This window comes from Dendrobates tinctorius, unplaced genomic scaffold, assembly GCF_039654945.1.
Source record: "Dendrobates tinctorius isolate UK_male_01 unplaced genomic scaffold, ASM3965494v1 ptg000145l, whole genome shotgun sequence".
Taxonomy (NCBI): domain Eukaryota; kingdom Metazoa; phylum Chordata; class Amphibia; order Anura; family Dendrobatidae; genus Dendrobates; species Dendrobates tinctorius.
Genome location: NW_027361812.1, coordinates 14,114,466 through 14,133,437, shown reverse-complemented (window position 1 = coordinate 14,133,437; position 18,972 = coordinate 14,114,466). Strand labels below are relative to the sequence as shown.

The window sequence follows — 18,972 nt, the reverse complement described above, 5'->3', positions numbered from 1 at the left end:
CCCCCAGAAAGGAGCAGAGAGCACATGACAGAAATGAACCCCCCCTCCCTGCCCATATACCCATCCTCCATCACATAGGCACATCTTCCCTCTTAAAGTGATCCCCGGTATGGAAGTTAGGACCGTTCCACTCAGCTTTGTGGTTCTGACTCTTAAAGGGATCCCCGGTATGGAAGTTAGGGCAATTCCACTCAGCGTTCTGGTTCTGACCTAGGCCCCTCTTAAAGGGGTCCCTGGTATGGAAGTCAGGGCAATTGCCTTCAAATGCTCTGGTTCTGATCCCAGGCTCTCTTAAAGGGATCCCCGGTATGGAAGTTAGGACAAATCCACTCAGCGCTCTGGTTCTGACCCCAGTCTCTCTTAAAGGGATCATTGGTATGGAAGTTAGGGTAATTCCACTCAGCGCTCTGGTTCTGACCCCAGTCTCTCTTAAAGGGATCATTGATATGGAAGTTAGGGCAATTCCACTCAGCGCTCTGGTTCTGACCCCAGGCCCATCTTAAAGGGATCCCCGGTATGGAAGTGAAGGCAAATCCTCTCTGCGATCTGATTCTGACCCCAGGCCTCGCCTAAAGGGATCTCCAGTATGGAAGTTAGGGTAAATCCCTCATCGCTCTGATTCTCACCCCAGGCTTCTATTAAAGGGATCATTGGTATGGAAGTCGGCAAATCCACTCAGTGCTCTGATTCTGACACCAGACCTCTTATAAAGGGATCCCCGGTATGGAAGTTAGGACCGCTCCACTCAGCGCTCTGGTTCTGACCCCATGCTCATGGATGATGTGGGATATTAGGGGTAGTAGTCCGGTGGCTCAGGCTGATGGGATAATAGGGGTAGTAGTCCGGTAGCTCTGACTGACGGAATGATGTGGGATATTAGGGGTAGTAGTCCAGTGGCTCTGACGGAATGATGTGGGATATTAGTGGTAGTTGTCCGGTGGCTTTGGCTGACGGGACGATGTGGGATATTAGTGGTAGTAGTCTGGTGGCTCTGGCTGACAGGATGATGTGGAATATTAGGGGTTGTAGTCCGGTGACTCTGGCTGACAGGATGATGTGAGATGTTAGGGGTAGTAGTCCGGTAGCTCTGGCTGACGGGATGATGTGGGATGATATAGTGAATGTGGCTATGCGGAGTGGGCGGGGCTATACACATCTTCTATATATATATATATATATATATATATATATATATATATATATATATATATATAATCATTGTAATTTGTTATAACTAACCGTAGTTAGTTACTGTGCCCGGGCAGCACCGGGCTCTTCAGCTAGTTCACTATAATGATGCACATTATTTTGGACTTATACGCCTGTTGTAGGCGACCACCAAGACATAGTTGACTACATCTTGTTGCCTAACTCAACTGGGTGTATACAGCTGAAAATAATGCACAGAGCACACTGTGACTGCATCATTGTAGTCTAAGGCACCATCAGAGCATCCACCCAAATCCCATATTTGGGGAGCCTGGACGTAAGCCCCAGTGGAGCCACAGAATGTAGAAGAAGATGCTATGTCAACATAACCTCATAGAAACTCATGTCATGGAGCCCCCATATCACAGATTCAGTGCGGATGTTAATGCCTGAAGAGTAGTACACTGGGAAAAGAAGATCTTTCTCTTTCATCTCATTGGGGGACACAGAAACCGTGGGTGTGTGCTGCTTTCACTAGGAGGTTGACAGTATGCATGAAAAAAATGCTAACTCCGCCTCCGCAGTATACACCCCTCCGACCGGCTGTAGGACAATCAGTTTTGCTTAGTATCAGCAGGAGGTGGACAGGGGTCTCTCGCAGACCCATGCCTACCTCAATGTGCGTCGTTCCTTTTCAGGTAACCATGGAGGGATACAGAGTAGATATGCTACATCTGTATTCCCACACCGGGATCATGAGTACGGCGTGTACTGCCACCCCGTATCCTCATGAATTCCACGGGCAGGACCCTATCCCCTAACACAGGACTCGTGTTCAGGTGGCAGCTCCTGGTCCTGACCTTCATTTTCCTTCACTCGCCCACCAGAGCCTGATGATCGAGAGAGACGCCCTGCAGAAAAGGTTTGGGACAGCAATCTTTTCATGCAGATAACCGACCCCTGTTACGGGGTGAACTGGAGGTAAGAGGCTGCAGTGTTGTATGATCTGCTCACCAGATCTGAATATGACCGCTGTAATCAGCTCGGGCTTACAGCCCAGGGCTCTATACTTATGTTAAGAGCCAACACTTACTTTCAAGCATGCGGTGCAGCGCGGTTCCAGCCTCATCCCGTGGCGGCGTTATGGCCCTGGGCTCCAGCAGGAGCCAAGCACGGCCGACGCCAGATTCCGGCTCCCGGCAGGCTCCGCCCCCCGGCTTCCTCTTCCTGTACCAGCTACATCTTGGTGCTCCAGGAGGCCTGAGCAGGGCCCCGCCCACCACTTCCAGGCGGGGATTTCATAAGGCTTCTTGGCAGCGGCAGGGCTGTTCACCTTGCTCTCTCTCTCTCTCCCTCATCAGCCTTCGGGCGGCTGGAACACAGGTCGTGGGTATGTGAGTACTGCACTACAGGTTGCTCCCTCACTCCACTTTCTACCCCCGGCGATCGGCACCAGGTAAAACCTGTCAGTATACCCAAGGGAGAGCAGTCCCGCTCCTCATCCGCTTCAGTGACCTTGGTCAAATATTTTGTATGTACCAAATGCAATGTCAGGCTTCCTTCAGGTCAGTCCTCGCCACTCTGCTCAGATTACAGCAGACCTACGGTGTCACCTTCACTAGAGAGCAGGTGCAGCCCCCCGTTTTGCCTATCAGAGCTCCCACATTACTCCTGGAGCAGGAGGAAGCCACCATGCCTGCCGCCCAGTGGCCATCCATCGCCACGGGAGACAGCTAGTATCCAGGATGGGCCTCTTCCTTATCTAAGTCCGTGGCCGACCTTACCATGGTATCACAGACCTTGGTAACGGTGCTTAACAGATTGCCACTTCAGACTCCAGTAGACACAGGAGCACCAAAGGAGCCTCCAATTGGGCCTTCTAGGGGCCGTAAAAGGTTTAGACAGGACCACCAACCCAGGTCCCCTTCTCACTCCATCTCTCCGCCAGAATTCCTCTGGCCGTCTGCCTCCTCCCGGTCCTCATCCCCAGAATCAGGCGAAGCATTATCATAGACACACTCAGAGGAGATTTCTGAGTATCGGCCAGAACAGTCCCAGGTCAATGATATGGTTCAGGACCTCATTGCCACAGGCATTGAGACCGTTAACATTGGGGACGCCACCTCAAAACCTAATGATCAGGTTTTCTCATTTAAGCGTCATAAGTCCCCCCCCCTAGGGTCTTCGCCTCCCACAAGGATTTTGAGGAAGTGTTGGCCAGGGAAATGGAGAACCCAACCAGGCGGTTTCAGAGAGGAAGTCGTTTTGGGATTCTATATCCCTTCCCTCTGGATCTCACTGCCAACTTGACCGCCTCCCCTTCGGTGGACTCACCAGTGTCCAGACTCGCTACCAATACAGTCCTCCCACTCGCCAGTGGGGCAGCCCTAAAAGATCCCAATGATAGGAGGATAGAATCCCTGACAAAATCCATCTTTGAGGCAGCAGCCGCTACATTGTGTCCAGCTTTCGCCTCAGCCTGGGTAGCTAAGTCTTTTACAGAATGGGCCAAACAGCTTAGACAGGGCATATTGGCCGGGGCTCCACCAGCAAAACTAGCGGAGTTTGCAGATGAAATTTCTCATGCCGGGAGGTATATGGTATCAGCAGCCCTGGATGCCTTGTCTTGCGCAGCTCAAGCATCCAGTTACATGGTATCCGTCCGGCGGACGGTCTGGCTAAAGGCTTGGCAGGCTGATTTGTCCTCAAAGAAATCACTGACCAATCTGCCGTTTCAGGGCACCCGGCTCTTTGAGTCAGTGTTAGATCAAATCATTAAGGATGCAACGGGGGGGGTACAAGCTCCCTTCTCCCTCAGGCCAAGCCTCGTCGATATGTTTTCAAACGAAGGGATCAGCCCTTTCGCCATACCCCAGCGACAGACACTTATGCTCAGGGCCCGCAGAGGTCGCAAGCACCGAGAGATAGGCAGAAGGCATCATATCGGGCCACCCCTTCATGGTATTCCCGCAGTTCCAACAGCAGAGCTACCAGGTCAGGGCCGGGCAGAGCCGCTTCAGCCTGATGCCAGCAGGGAGTACAACTCCCTTCCCAGTACCTCTCCCAGACTAGGAAGGCCGCCTTCTCCTCTTCAGAGATGTCTGGCAGAATTCAGTAGAGGATATCTGGGTAAAGCAGGTAGTATCAACAGGATGCAAGATAGACTTCAACGTGCTTCCGCGAGATCGCTTCTTTCTATCGCAGCCACCAAAAGACGCTGCTATGGCTGTAGGTTTTTATGCGGCAATCGACTCTCTCCTCAACGCAGGAGTAATCGACCCCGTTCCCGAGCAGGAACGTTTCACCTGCTTTTACTCAAACCTGTTTGTGATACCGAAAAGGGATGGCTCAGTTCGTCCCATACTAGACCTCAAAAGGCTAAACGGATGGGTCCGCTTACGCCACTTCAGGATGGAATCAATTCGGTCGGTAATTACGTCTATGGAGGATCAGGAATCCCTATGTTCCATACATATCCGGGACGCCTACCCACACATCCCCATTTTTCAGGGACATCAGAGGTTTCTGCGTTTTGCTGTCCAAAAGCAGCATGTCCAGTTTGTGGCCCTGCCATTTGGTCTGGCAACAGCCCCCAGAATTTTTACAAAGATTATGGCAGTGATGGTTGCTATATTAAGGGTCAGAGGCATAATATTGGTACCATATCTCGACGATATTCTCGTCAAGGCGCCCTCCTTCGCTCAGGCCCAGGAAAATCTAGCGGTAGTTTTAAACACGCTGTCCCGGTTTGGTTGGATCATAAACAGGGAGAAAAGCCACCTAACGCCAACACAACACCTATAATTCTTAGGGATGATAATCGACACCCGCCGCTCTAGGGTCTTTCTCCCAGAAAGAAAGTGGATTATGCTCCAGCAGGGATTTCGCTCTGTTGAAATTCCGGCTTCTATCCTTTCGCGCTGCCATGAGAGTCCTGGGAAGGATGGTGGCAGCTTTAGAGGCAATACCCTTTGCCCTGTTCCGTTCCAGGATACTGCAGAGGAACATCCTCCTTCAGTGGGACAGGTCCATCTCTTCGCTGGATCGCCCCTTCCATTCAGACCAGGGAGTCCCTCAAGTGGTGGCTGACCTCCCCCCTTGTTCATCTGGGTCGACCTTTTCCCCCTGTCCACCGGCAGGTAGTAACTACAGATGCCAGTCTCCTGGGCTGGGGTGCGGTATTCCGCCACCTGACGGTCCAGGGACGATGGTCGAGGCAAGAATCCTCACTATCAATCAACATTCTAGAACTGAGGGCGGTCTTTCTAGCACTTCTACTTTGGAAAAGATACCTCAACAACCAGCCTGTCCGGATTCAAACGGACAATGCCACAGCGGTGGCATACATCAATCACCAAGGAGGAGCCAGAAGTCCCCGGTCACTGGCCGAGGTATCCAGAATCTTCAAATGGGCAGAAACCGCAATTCCAGCAATTTCGCAAGTTTACATTCCCGGCACAGACAACACGGCCGCTGACTTCCTCAGTCGGGAGAGGCACGCAGCAGGAGAATGGTCCTTACACCAGGACGTGTTCCGTCAGATATGCTAGCTATGGGGGACTCCAGATGTGGACCTCTTGGATTGCGATCCTCTAGCAATAGGGGTTGGTCATTCCCTGGACACAGTTCAGACTTCCTTACCTGTTCCCTCCCCTTCCTCTCCTGCCCAGACTACTAAAGAAGATCAAGGCGGAAGGGGTGCCGGTCATATTGATCGCCCCATACTGGCCCAGGAGGGCCTGGTTCGCAGAAATTATCAATCTTCTCACAGGCACCCCCTGGAGACTCCCAGACAGACCAGATCTCCTGGGGCCGTTTTACCACCCGAATTCTCGGTTGCTCAATTTGATGGCATGGCCGTTGAAACCACAATACTGAGAGCAGCGGGTTTTTCTGACCGAGTCATTAATACAATGATTCAGGCTAGGAAGCCTTCCTCTTCCAGGGTCTATTACCGATCCTGGAAGGCCTATTTTGGCTGGTGTGAGTCTAATCTCATCACACCTATGCCCTGTTCCCTGCCATCTGTCCTAGCCTTTCTCCAGGCAGGGTTAGATGGCGGTTTGGCCCTAAGTTCCTTGAAAGGCCAGGTATCTGCTCTCTCTATTCTTTTTCAAAGAAATTTGGCCTCCCGCTTACAGGTTAAGACCTTTCTGCAAGGAGTGGCACATACGGCCCCTCCTTACAGATCCCCTGTGGCTCCATGGGATCTTAACTTGGTCTTGGAAGCCTTGACAGGTTCACCCTTCGAACCCCTTCAAGAAGCTCCTGTGTCTTTGTTGTCCTGGAAGGTGGTATTTCTCGTAGCCATCACCTCTATTAGGCGGGTTTCAGAATTGGCGGCATTGTCCTTTCGCCCTCCATTCCTAAATATGCACCAGGACAAGGTTGTTTTGCGGCCTCCTCCCAACTTTCTTCCCAAGGTGGTATCGGCCTTCCACCTCAACGAGGATATAATCCTTCCGTCATTTTGTCCCAATCCAACCCATCCTCTGGAGCGTTCTTTGAATAAGCTAGACCTGGTCAGGGCGATGCGTGAGAAGAGGCCTACCGGCCTCTAAGGCAACAATTGCCCGCTGGATCAGAATGGCAATTCTGGTAGCCTACCAGACGAAGGACAGTGTGTCGCCTTCCGGCGGTCAACGCCCATTCAACCCGGGCGGTGGGCGCCTCCTGGGCAGTACACAACATGGCATCAGCCATGCAGTTGTGCAAGGCTGCCACATGGTCGTCCGTGCATACCTTTTCAAGGTTCTATAAGGTCCATACCTATGCTTCAGCAGACGCCAGCCTAAGCAGAAGAATCTTGCAGGCGGCAGTGGTGAGTTCTCCGGCCTGAAGGAAGTTTCTGTCTTTTCCCACCCCAGGGACTGCTTTTGGACGTCCCACGGTTTCTGGGTCCCCCAATGAGATGAAAGAGAAAACAGGATTTTGGTTGCTTACCATAAAATCTGTTTCTCAGAGTCTTCATTGGGGGACACAGCGCCCTCCCATAATTTTATTACGTGTAATGAATATATGATGACTTACATGATAATGTCTCCTCCTACTGCTTTTTTACTAACTGATTGTCCTACAGCCGGTCGGAGGGGTGTATACTGCGGAGGCGGAGTTATCATTTTTTTCATGCATATTGTCAACCTCCTAGTGACAGCAGCACACACCCATGGTTTCTGTGTCCCCCAATGAAGACTCTGAGAAACAGATTTTACAGTAAGCAACCAAAATCCTGTTTTCTGCATTATTCGTCTTCGCTTTCTGTGTCCCCGCTCTCTAACTTTTCGATGCTGAGTTGCTTTAGTTACTAAAAGTTTCCATTTTTCAATAACACCACTTAAAGATTATTGTGGAATATTTAGAAAGAAAGAAATATCATGAACTTACTTGGTTGCCTTTTTAGCTCCAAATTCTTCAAATGAATGTACATGAATTCAAGAATTTTGCACAAAGTCAAAAATGCTCTCCTTTTTTGTCTTGGACCTTTTTTGCACTAATTTCAGAGCAACAGTCACATGATACTTTAAAATGTTGCATTTGCATAACATTTCTGGCTTACAAAGAATCACTCCAGGGGATTCTGGAGGACGTTTGCACAAAAATGTTACAACTCTTTTAAAAAAAAGAATAAATTGACTGAAAACAGAAATGCAAAAAAAAAATGAAAAAGACACAAAGTAGCCTGAAACCAGGAAAAACAAGACAAAAATAGACAAATATGCAAGAATGTTTCGGGCTAGTGATGAGCGAGCGTGCTGGGATAAGGTGTTACGCGATCATGCTCGTGTGCTTACCGAGTGTCCCGCACCTGCATGCCTCGCGGCTGCATGTGTTGCGTCTGTCCACACATGCAGGCTCGGGAACTCCAAACATATTATTTGAGAATGCCAAAGACACTCGTTTAGCACCCAAGCATGCTCAGATAAGGTACTGATTTGGTTCGGTGTTTGTTTGTTTTTTTGGCTTTTTTTAGTTATTTTTGACCCAAATGTCAAAAAACTGTTGCTAGGCTGTGAATACATCTTATCTGTACAAGTGGCTCCCTGACATCAGACTAGATGCTTTATTATAAATTGTAATACAAATGTGAATAAGCAGCTCCCCAATACAGAAGACCTCTGCAGATTTCGGTAATAGACTGATTACACTCATTGCTCACGTTGTCCCCCTTGTCGTAGATGCAGAGCCATAATGCTTAATGAAAGGAAGCAAGTATCATTTCTAGCAAGAATCATACCGAACCAGAAAAGGCCCCAACAATCAGACATTTTACCCTGCAGGTTGGGCAAACAAATGAAACATTATCTAACTTAAGATATATGAGGACGGGATTTCTGATCCCATAACTATCAGAAGTTTCGTACACAAGACACAGGTGATATTTGGCAAATATTTTGCCTCCTTGCTCTGGAATAGGGCACAGCAGAGAAGGGATGCAGCCTGCGTGCTGATATAAATCCGCCTCTCTCCAGTGGGAGTAAAAGGGACTTTTACAGCCGGAGGCCATAAAGATGGCAGGCGGGGAGGGGGAAAGATGTACAGCATTGTCAGGACGCTTCAGAATCAATTTTCAGCATCATTAGATTCTTTTCTCCTGCAGTCAGACATAGGGAGAAGCTATGAGAGAGGGAAAGAATGGGGGTCCGGGGAGGGAGGAGGAGGCTGCACAATTTGCAAGTGTAATGGATAAAATCAAAATGGAAGTCTTTTGAAGAGAGTTGAGAAAGGGGGAGGGAAAGGAGCAGGTGAAATATCAAAGGGAAACACAATGAGAAGGCACCTTGACAAAAATGGAGAGCACAGACATATTGGGGGAAATCTCTCAATGCCATTGTACCCATTTTGTGGTGCAATTGCATTGTCAAAAAATGGCATTCTATGCAAATGCCATATTTATTAAGCCCAATGTTTGACTTCTTTCACACCAAAAATAATGTCCAAAATACTATCACTATTTGGCACTTCAATAAACGATCTATCTAATAGCCTTTTGTTGAGTTATAGTTATTACCCGAAAACAATCAAAGAGATCTATAATTGTGTTAAAAAATGCAAAATCCTTTATTAGACTTAATAAAACAGATGCCTCCAAAAGGGGACACATTATACATCTGATACAACATTCAGGAATCACAGATAGGGACTACAACAAAGTAAACATCTAGTGTTTACTGAATCAAACTCTCATTGACTACCCCGTACATAGTGCGCATAGACCAAGGACTTGGTAGCTATGAGTCCCTTTGTACAGTGCTTTGCGAAAGTATTCGGCTCCATGGAACTTTTCAGCCTTTTCCCACATATCATGCTTAAAGCATAAAGATACCAAATGTAAATTTTTATGAAAAAAATGTAAAAATGTTTCAGCTCACCCCTTAGCGTCCTCCGGATAGCAGGAACCACACCGTCGCACGGAGCCGCCCTGACCTGGTGGATACAAGTCCAAACACACAGTAATCTCCAGCGATCTCAGGCAGGAAGGAGGTAGTTATAAAAAATATTCCTTTATTTCTTTTCGTTAAAAGAACATGTTACAGATAGTAGATACCCCAGTGGATGGTAAAAAATCCAACGCGTTTCAACTCAAGAGTCTTAATCATGGATCAGTCTGAAACGCATTGGATTTTTTACCATCCACTTGGGTATCCACTATCTGTAACATGTTCTTTTAACGAAAAGAAATGAAGGAATATATTTTATAACTACCTTCCTGCCTGAGGTCGCTGGAGATTACTGTGTGTTTGGAAATGTAAATTTTTGGTGAAGAATCAACAACAAGTGGAACACAATTGTGAAGTTGAACAAAATTTATTGGTGGTTTCACATTTTTGTGGAAAGTCAAAAGCTGAAAAGTGGGGCGTGCAATATTATTCGGCCCCTTTACTTTCAGTGCAACAAACTCACTCCAGAAGTTCATTGTGGATCTCTGAATGATCCATTGTTGTCCTAAATGACTAATGATGATAAATATAATCCACCTGTGTGTAATCAAGTCTCTGTATAAATGCACCTGCTCTGTGATAGTTTCAGGGTTCTGTTTGAAGCACAGAGAGCATCATGAAGACCAAGGAACACAACAAGCAGGTCCGTGATGCTGTTGTGGAGAAGTTTAAAGTCGGATTTTGGATACAAAATGATTTCCAAAACTTTAAACATCCCAAGGAGCACTGTGCAAGCGATCATATTGAAATGGAAGGAGTATCATACCACTGCAAATCTACCAAGAGCCGGCCGTCCCTCTAAACATTCATCTCAAACAAGGAGAAGACTGATCAGAGATGCAGCCAAAAGGCCCATGATCACTCTGGATGAACTGCAGAGATCTACAGCTGAGGTGAGACAGTCTATCCATAGGACAACAATCAGTAGTACACTGCACAAATCTGGCCTTTATGGAAGAGTGGCAAAAAGAAAGCCATTTCTCAAAGATATCCATAAAAAAGTGTTGTTTAAAGTTTGCAACAAGCCACCTGGAAGACACACCAAACATGTGTAAGAAGGTGCTCTGGTCAGATTAAACCAAAATCGAACTTTTTGGCAACAATGCCAAACAATATGTTTGGCGTAAAGGCAACACAGCTCATCACACTGAACGCACCATCCCCACTGTCAAACATGCTGGTGGCAGCATCATTGTTTGGGCCTGCTTTTCTTCAGCAGGTACAGGGAAGATGGTTAAAACTGATGGGAAGATGGATGGAGCCAAATACAGGACCATTCTTGAAGAAAACCTGTTGGAGTCTGCAAAAGACCTGAGACTGGGACGGAGATTTGTCTTCCAATAAGACAATGATCCCAAACATAAAGCAAAATCTACAATGGAATGGTTCACAAATAAACGTATCCAGGTGTTAGAATGGCCAAGTCAAGACCTGAATCCAATCGACAATCTGTGGAAAGAGCTGAAAACTGCTGTTCACAAACGATCTCCATCAAACAACACTGAGCTCGAGCTGTTTGCCAAGGAAGAATGGGCAAGAATTTCAGTCTCTCGATGTACAAAACTGATAGAGACATACCCCAAGCGACTTGCAGCTGTAATCGCAGCCAAAGGTGGCGCAACAAAGTATTAAGTTAAAGGGGACAAATATTGCACGCCCCAATTTTCAGTTTTTGAATTTCCAAAAAAATTTAAAATAGCCAATAGATTTCGTTCAACTTCACAATTGTGTCCCACTTGTTGATTCTTCACCAAAAATTTACATTTGGTATCTTTATGTTTGAAGCATGATATGTGGGAAAAGGTTGAAAAGTTCCAGGGAGCCGAATACTTTCGCAAGGCACTGTATATAACCATCATCCAAAGACAGGGAGGAATGCATAAATCCATAACCCCAAAACAAAATTAGCCAATATGAGAGACCGTATATTACCTGATACTATGGCATACAGGGCCCATGAGGTATCAGTTGTTGTGTTTGTGCACCCCGACGCACGTTTTGGAGGAGTCATAGCTACCCTGTCTCTGGTCTATGTGCACTATGTACATGCATCGGAGATGCAATATGAGAAAATAATAGACATCGTGTACTATTAGCTTGATAAGTAAATATATGCAATTTAAGATTTATATATTATGTATTTCTCCACAAATTCTGGATACATTTGTATATCTGAATATTTACCTGTCTGTATGTAAGGGAAATCACTAGGTGTAATATTTACTTATATCCTTCCCCTTTTCATCTGTATAGGTTATATATTAGTATTTGAGATCCACCATTCATCGTCATTCAGGATATCCACTGGGCATGCTATTAAAGCAACGGCCATATTGAGGGGTAGCCATTGAGTTTGAGTCAGTAAACACTAGATTTTTTTACTTTGTTGTATCCCCTATCTGTGGTTCCTAAATGTCGTTTTAACCTACGGTATTAGGACAGTATCAGATGCATAATGTGTCCCCTTTCATAGGCATCTCTTTTAATTTGATTGCATGTTTTAATATGTCTAATGAAGTATTTTGTGTTTTTTTAACATAATTATGGATCTCTTGGTTTTTTTTTGGGTTGTATAAATCAGAAAATGTTATGGGTTTCTTTCTCACTATGTCGGCTTCTACATTTTTCTTCAAAAGGATCTTGAAGGAATGCTGTTGGAAACCTCGGCTTATACTTTCAATGGTAATAAATAGTTGTCATATTTTTCCCCTAGTTAGAAAAGCACAGTCTGATGTACTGATCCATACACAATATATAAAAGGACACTCAGGTGATTGGGGTTTATGGATCACCCCATACAGTATATGCCCGAAGCGTTCTCAGTGCCTACTGCTAACCTACACTGATAACACCCCGAAAAGACCCTTAGGGCGAATTCAGACATCCGTGTCCAGGGCTCAGCACCCTCTTCTACACAGCCTTCCCCGACAAGGTTTTACTTGTGAGCTACACCTGGTTTTCTTTCACTCTCCGTTCAGCTGAGGCCTGGTTTGGCACATGGAGTGGTAGGACATTAGTTACTGTATAGGGATCATCCATATTTAGGTACACCGTGACATGGTTGGTTGGCTCTTGTGCTGTTTTGTTAAAAAATATGAAGTACCTTATGTTTTTAACGTTTACAGTAATAATGGCGTCCATGCATTCAATGGTCGCAGTGTGCTGACGCATTGTGCATGTATATGTCCATGTATTACGGTCTGGGTACAGACCATGATGCCCGGACTGGCCACGGGTTTCCTGACCTGAACTTTACACCTTCATAGGCATACATCAGGCTGACAGGAACTGGTCAGGAGACTCACGGGCAGTCCATGATCGGACCGTGATACATCCAATTGTGAATTCGGCCTAAGTGAAACTTCCCTAGTGTCATCTGATAATTAATGTTAGCAGGATGATAAAATAGGGCAAGATACAAATCTAGCATCTAGAGCAGCCTATTGCAGACTTCCTACTACTGTGCTATTACGGTAAATGGGATTCCTACTTAAAAACGTAACGTTAGGACAGATCAATCAAACGTCACAATACAAACTACATACATTATTGACTGTATCTCTCAGACCTGATGAGGCTGCAGTACTTATGCGCGACTTATTTTCATATTGGGCGACAAAACTTTCAATTAGGATTTTAGAGCCATTCTGATATAGGTTTTCAAAGTAAACCCACCAGTTTCATCAGGTCTAAGAGATCTATTCAATAATGTGTGCAGTTTATTGCGAAATCTGGTGATCGGTCAATTCATAATCTGAAAATGCATATATGAATTCCGTTATCCTAAATAATCTTTTTAAGGTGTGGCATTAGGGGTCCGTATGATACAGATAAGACACTGGTCTTCCATGATTTTCTTTCTATGATAAAGTTGCGGCCACAGATACCATTGCATTTTTTTTTCAATCCGATAATTTTATTAACCCCTTAGTGACTGGGCCAATTTTTTTAATTCTGACCAATGCCACTTTATGTGGTGATAACTCTGGAACGCTTCAACAAATCCCATTGATTTTGATAATGTTTTTTTTGTGGCATATTATAATTTATGAAAAAGGTAAATTTAGGTTGATATGTTTTGTGTTTATTCATAAAAAATATCAGAAACTTGACAAAAATGTAAAAAAAAATAGCAATTTTCAAACTATGAATGATTATCCCTTTAATCCAGAGAGTAATGCCATAGCAAAACATTAATAAATAACATTTCCCACATGTCTACTTTACATCAGCACCATTTTTAAAACGCTAATTTATTTTGTTAGCTTTTTAGGAGGTTTAAAAAGCAGTAATTTTTCATGTTTTTGAAGGAAATATACAAAATTTATATTTTTGAGGGACCTATCCAGGTTTGAAGTGACTTTAGGGGTGCCATATATTGGAAAACCCCAAATGTACCATTTTAAAAACAGCACCCCCTGACAAATTGAAAACTTCTGTCACATAGTTTATTAACCCTTTAGATGATTTTCAGGAATTAATGCAAAGTGGTATAGCAGGAATGAAAAAGTGTTTGTTTACCACCTAAATGTCGCTAACTTCTGAACTGGCCGCTATAGCCGGGAGACTCTAAGGTCGCTATTTGGCCATAAACTGCTATGGAAAACATCAGGACCACACAATCATGATCTCGGTGTGTCAATTAGAATAATGCAGAAGCCCCCACAATCTATTAACCATTTACCGTGTATACTCGTGTATAAGCCAGATTTTCAGCCCATTTTTTGGGCTGAAAGTCCCCCTTCTTATACACGAGTCATATACTGGGGGGGGATCGGCGGGGGAGGGGGAGCGGGGGTGTCAGATCATACTCACCCTTCTCTGCAGCTCCTCTGCTTTTTCCATGTTGTCGGCGCTGCTCTCTTCCTGCTTCAGCAGTCAAATGGTACCCGCTCATTAAATAAGAGTATATTTAATGAGCGGGTACCACGTGACCGCTGAAGCAGGAAGAGAGCAGCGCCGACAACATGGAACAAGCAGGGGAGCAGCAGAGACAAGCGCCAGGACCGGGTGAGTATGACCGGGGGGGAGGCATAGTCACCTGTCCCTGCGCTCTGCTGTCTTGCGTCCTCTGCAGTAACATTCAGGTCAGAGGGCGCGATCGTGCCCTCTGCCTGCACAGTCACTGCAGAGCCCGCAACGCTGATGAGCAGGGGACAGCGACGGAGGTGAGTATACAGGGTTTTTTTTTTTTTGTAACGGAGGCAGCTGCAATATGATGGGACTACTCACTGTGCAGCATAACTGGGGCCACTCACTGTGCAGATAACTGGGGCCAATCACTGTGCAGCATTATCTGGGGCCACACACTGTGCAGCATTATCTGGGGCCACTCACTGTGCAGCATTATCTGGGGCCACACACTGTGCAGCATTATCTGGGGCCACTCGCACCCTCGGCTTATACGCGAGTCAATAAGTTTTCCCATTTTTTTGTGACAGAATTAGGGGGGGTCAGCTTATACACGGGTCGGCTTATACAACGGCATATGATGTAGTCACTTTTGACAGCAGCAACTAAGAGGTTAAACATATATGGACGGTGCCAACACTGAAAGTTTGTGATACAGCAAGTTGTCAGCTTTCATGTACAGCCGACAGCTGCTGGATTGTCACCTGTATGGGGATGATATTCTCTTATATCTCAGGTCAGTAAAAATATGTATTGGCGGTCATTAAGGGGTTAAACCACTTTATATCTTTTTTCCAGTTTACAACAGTAAAACTACAAGCCAATAAAAAAAAAAAATCAGTTTTTTAGTTTGTTTTTTTTTTTTTTTTTTAACAGGGACAATAGTGGAGACCAAAAGAGCCCCATAATAAGTCTATGGAAACCCAGAGCTGTCTGTGATGCCACCTGTCTGGCAAAGTGATGTCTGGCAGAAACCATGATGCCTATGTGAATAGAGGCTAACAAATAGTACTGTTCTTTATTAATTTTGGGGTCATTGTACTGTTGTCGACTAGTTAGGCAGGATTACTGTACGGACACCAGCAGAGGAGAGCTGCGCATACACACGAGTGCATGGCATTAAAACTAGATGATAGGTTCTCTTGTAATGTTTTTGGATCTCGGCGCTGTTTGTGCTTTTAGTGACATGTCAATCACATATGTTTTATGGGGTTTTTTTTCTTGCAGTGGTAACCTCTGATCCTCACATGGAAAACTGTTAGATTGTGGAAGCAACGTCCGACAAATGGAAAAGAAAGACACTGAAGTCATCCCTTTCCATGAAGCTCTTGCGTTATCTTCCCATTATGGCGCCAGGGAAGTTTTACACCGCGTCCAGAGAGCCGCCATTATGCAATGACTGAACTAAGAGTTAGACTTCTATGCCTGTTTTTCTTCTTTTTTTTTTCCCAATGAGCTATTTTTCTGTAACTTTTGCTGCATTATCTCCTGCTGTGTGCACACTTGCCACCAGTTACACATATATAACCATTTTGTTTCTGTAGCACAATGTAACCAAGTACTGACCTTTTACATTAATACTTGCAATATTCACCAGGCAGTATAATTTTGGCACTAGGTTAGCTGAGCTCTGAATTGTAGGACACTTAATAATCTGTGTAACAGTGTTGTTTTCCTTAGGAAAGGTTCCTAAAGCACCAAACTAAACTGCCATCGAGTCTATAGCAATAATATTCTTAAGGTGGAAAACATCCGTCATATGTAACGTCACCAGATACAGTTATATTTTTCATTTTATTATATACATTTTCTATTCTAATGCCTGTTTTAGAGTTAATGGTTTTTTTCATATATATATGTTTACTCTTTTTTTTCAATTTTTAGAAACTTTTGGCAAAACAAAGACAGAATATTGATGTAGTGACTGACACTGGTAGCCCTGCAAAGTTAGAGAGACTTGATGTTAGGCCTCTTTCACACATCAGTTTTTTTCTCATTGACTTGTATTAGCGACGGATGGCCGCGCGTTCGACAAATGCCTCTGAAATTCTTTGTAGGGTATGGTTACTTATGACAGACTGATAAGGGTGATGGGCTCTCATATTCAGATCTTGTGTTCACTATTGAGTTACGGCTTTGAGGTCGATTAAGACTACCATTTTGTGCGCCAGTCTTAAAGAGAATCTGTCATCAGTTTTTGCAACCTCATCTAACAGCAACATGATGTAGGAACAGAGACCCTAATTCCAGATATATATCACTTAATGGGCTGTTTGCTGCAGTTTTGATACAATTACAGTTTTCTCTGCTGCAGATCTAGCAGTTCTATGAATGCTGAACTGTGTATTACCTGACCCATACCACTGAGTGGCAGCTTTCTGTATACACTGTGCATAGGCAGAAAGTGGCCAATCTGTGATGGAGGCGGGATTATACAGAGCTCATGAATATGGAGGACTACATGACGTCAAGTATAATATTCTTCTAGTGATAATCTCCTGCTGATAAAACAGAGATTTTATCAAACCTGTACTAAGCAGTCAAGTAAGTGATACATTGCTGAAATCAGGGTCTATTGCTCTACATTATGCAGCTCTCAGATTATTTGTTAAAAACCTTATGACAGAGTCTTTTCAATGATGGCAGCGCTTGACGAAGCTATGCCTAATACATAAGGAGGAGAACTAGGCCGATCTGACTGCTATGCCCCTCAGCCAAAAATGCAGCTTCATCCACAGGTTGGCGTACATTTCTTGCATAATTTATGGCACTTTAGTGGTGTAAATTCTGATTATTTTTCCGGTTGAGCTTTGCCATATCCCAGATCTGCTCATTTTGGCACTAAAAAACGGCAAAAGTCACAACAGTTTTACACAACCTCTGGTTAACAAAAAAAAAAAAAACATTTCAGGCTGCTTTGCACCAGAATTCTTGTGAAAACATTTAGCTAAATTAGACCTTTTGTGTTCAGTGCATTCAGTGTTACAGTTTAGCAGCCAGAGGCTTCAATTTTCTGAATGAGGCATATTTTTTACATGCCAGAAATATATATCCAAACTAACGGTATGTCTCTGCCCTTACACAGGCAATAAAATAACAGTTGTAATGAGTTATGTGAAAACTAAACTCCATCCATGATGGGGAAGACTAAGGAACAGGCACTTGGTAATGGTGCATGCCTTCATCACCAAAATAAAAGAGCGGGACATATGCATAAAAACATTTCTAGCCAAAAGTCTCAGTTTTATCACTACAAGACATTCATATTCTAAATTGTATTTTTATTGTAATATGACATCCGGGTGTTTATCCAATTCTGTAACTTGTACGTGTGTCATTGTTTTTATGTGATGAGGGTGTCATTTATGTAATGTAGTAATGGTAAGAGTGCTACTTTAAATTAGACCTGTCGACTCTCTGACTTGTCTCTTTTAATAAATCCTTATATAAATTCTATAATTCTGGAGTTTCTGTATTTGGAAAACTGTTTTGTGTTCCTTTCTTATTATTTTTTAAACATATGAATAAATCGACAATTGAGTGTTGCCATCTCTCATTCCTGCACTGTGTCTGGCTTTGAATATGCTGAAACAGACATATCAGAAGAGATGATAGGTCCACTATAAAATATGGTTTTAGATGAAAATGAAGGGTCAGGCTTGCATACCTTCTTAGCGCCGTCCTACTCACTGTGTTATCCGCTCTGCTCCTCCCAGTGTCAGGCCACCGTGCTGAACTGCTTCTTGCAGCACTCCCAACGCTGCTGAATTTCCCTGTTTGCAGGAGAAAATCCACCAGGCTATAGAGAGGTGTGGCCTGACTCTGCAAGAATTTATCCTGTGGTGTCCTGCACAGTTTTGCTTCCCGGCCCTATTGAAATATTAGGCAGCTCCTCCCACCACACCTTGCCTGAACGTAAGTCCCTAGATCAACTGCGTCTCTAGTATCATTTCAAGGTGCATTATAGTTTTGTGTCTCCTGTTACCGACCCAGCTTGTTTCCTCGTTTTGTCTGGCTTCTTCGCTCCTGACCCCAGCTTCATATATTGATCCTGTGCTGCCCGCCTCAATCTCGGACTGTGGCCACGTCTCTGCGTATTTTGCCTCTGACTCGTAGGTCAGCTGCTATAGACCCGGGAACTGCCCTGGAGAGGCATCTGGTGACTACCCTAAGAGCCCAAACCTATCCTCACCATCAGAAGCTCTAGTGAAGAACAGGTATTCACTTAGTTATGACCTTCCAGGGTAAGCCCACACCCACCGCTGTCACAGGCTTGTTGTATTTCCTAAAATGTTATTCAAAAGGTATACTAAAGTTTCTCAGAAAATCAGCTGTGCAGAGCTGCAATGTGCAGCTTCATTGAATACTTTTCAATAGCTAAAATGCGTCTGTGTGTGTAATGAATGTTAGTTATTACTTTTATTTTCTCTTTACTATGTACTTTCTAACAGTTCAGCACAATTGAGATTTAGCA

At 44.7% G+C, this 18,972-nt stretch overlaps 1 protein-coding gene across 4 annotated transcripts in view; it reads left to right on the top strand.

Annotated features, from left to right (window-relative positions):
• Positions 1-18,043, top strand: part of CALCOCO1 (calcium binding and coiled-coil domain 1) — a 69,880-nt gene extending 51,837 nt beyond the window's left edge. For all 4 annotated transcript variants that reach the window (XM_073546240.1, XM_073546239.1, XM_073546241.1 and 1 more), the window contains one exon: positions 15,726-18,043. In XM_073546240.1, the coding sequence (XP_073402341.1) occupies positions 15,726-15,731 (6 nt within the window). In that variant the 3' untranslated portion in view covers positions 15,732-18,043. The remainder of the gene's footprint in view (positions 1-15,725) is intronic.
• The last annotated feature ends 929 nt before the right edge of the window (positions 18,044-18,972 follow it).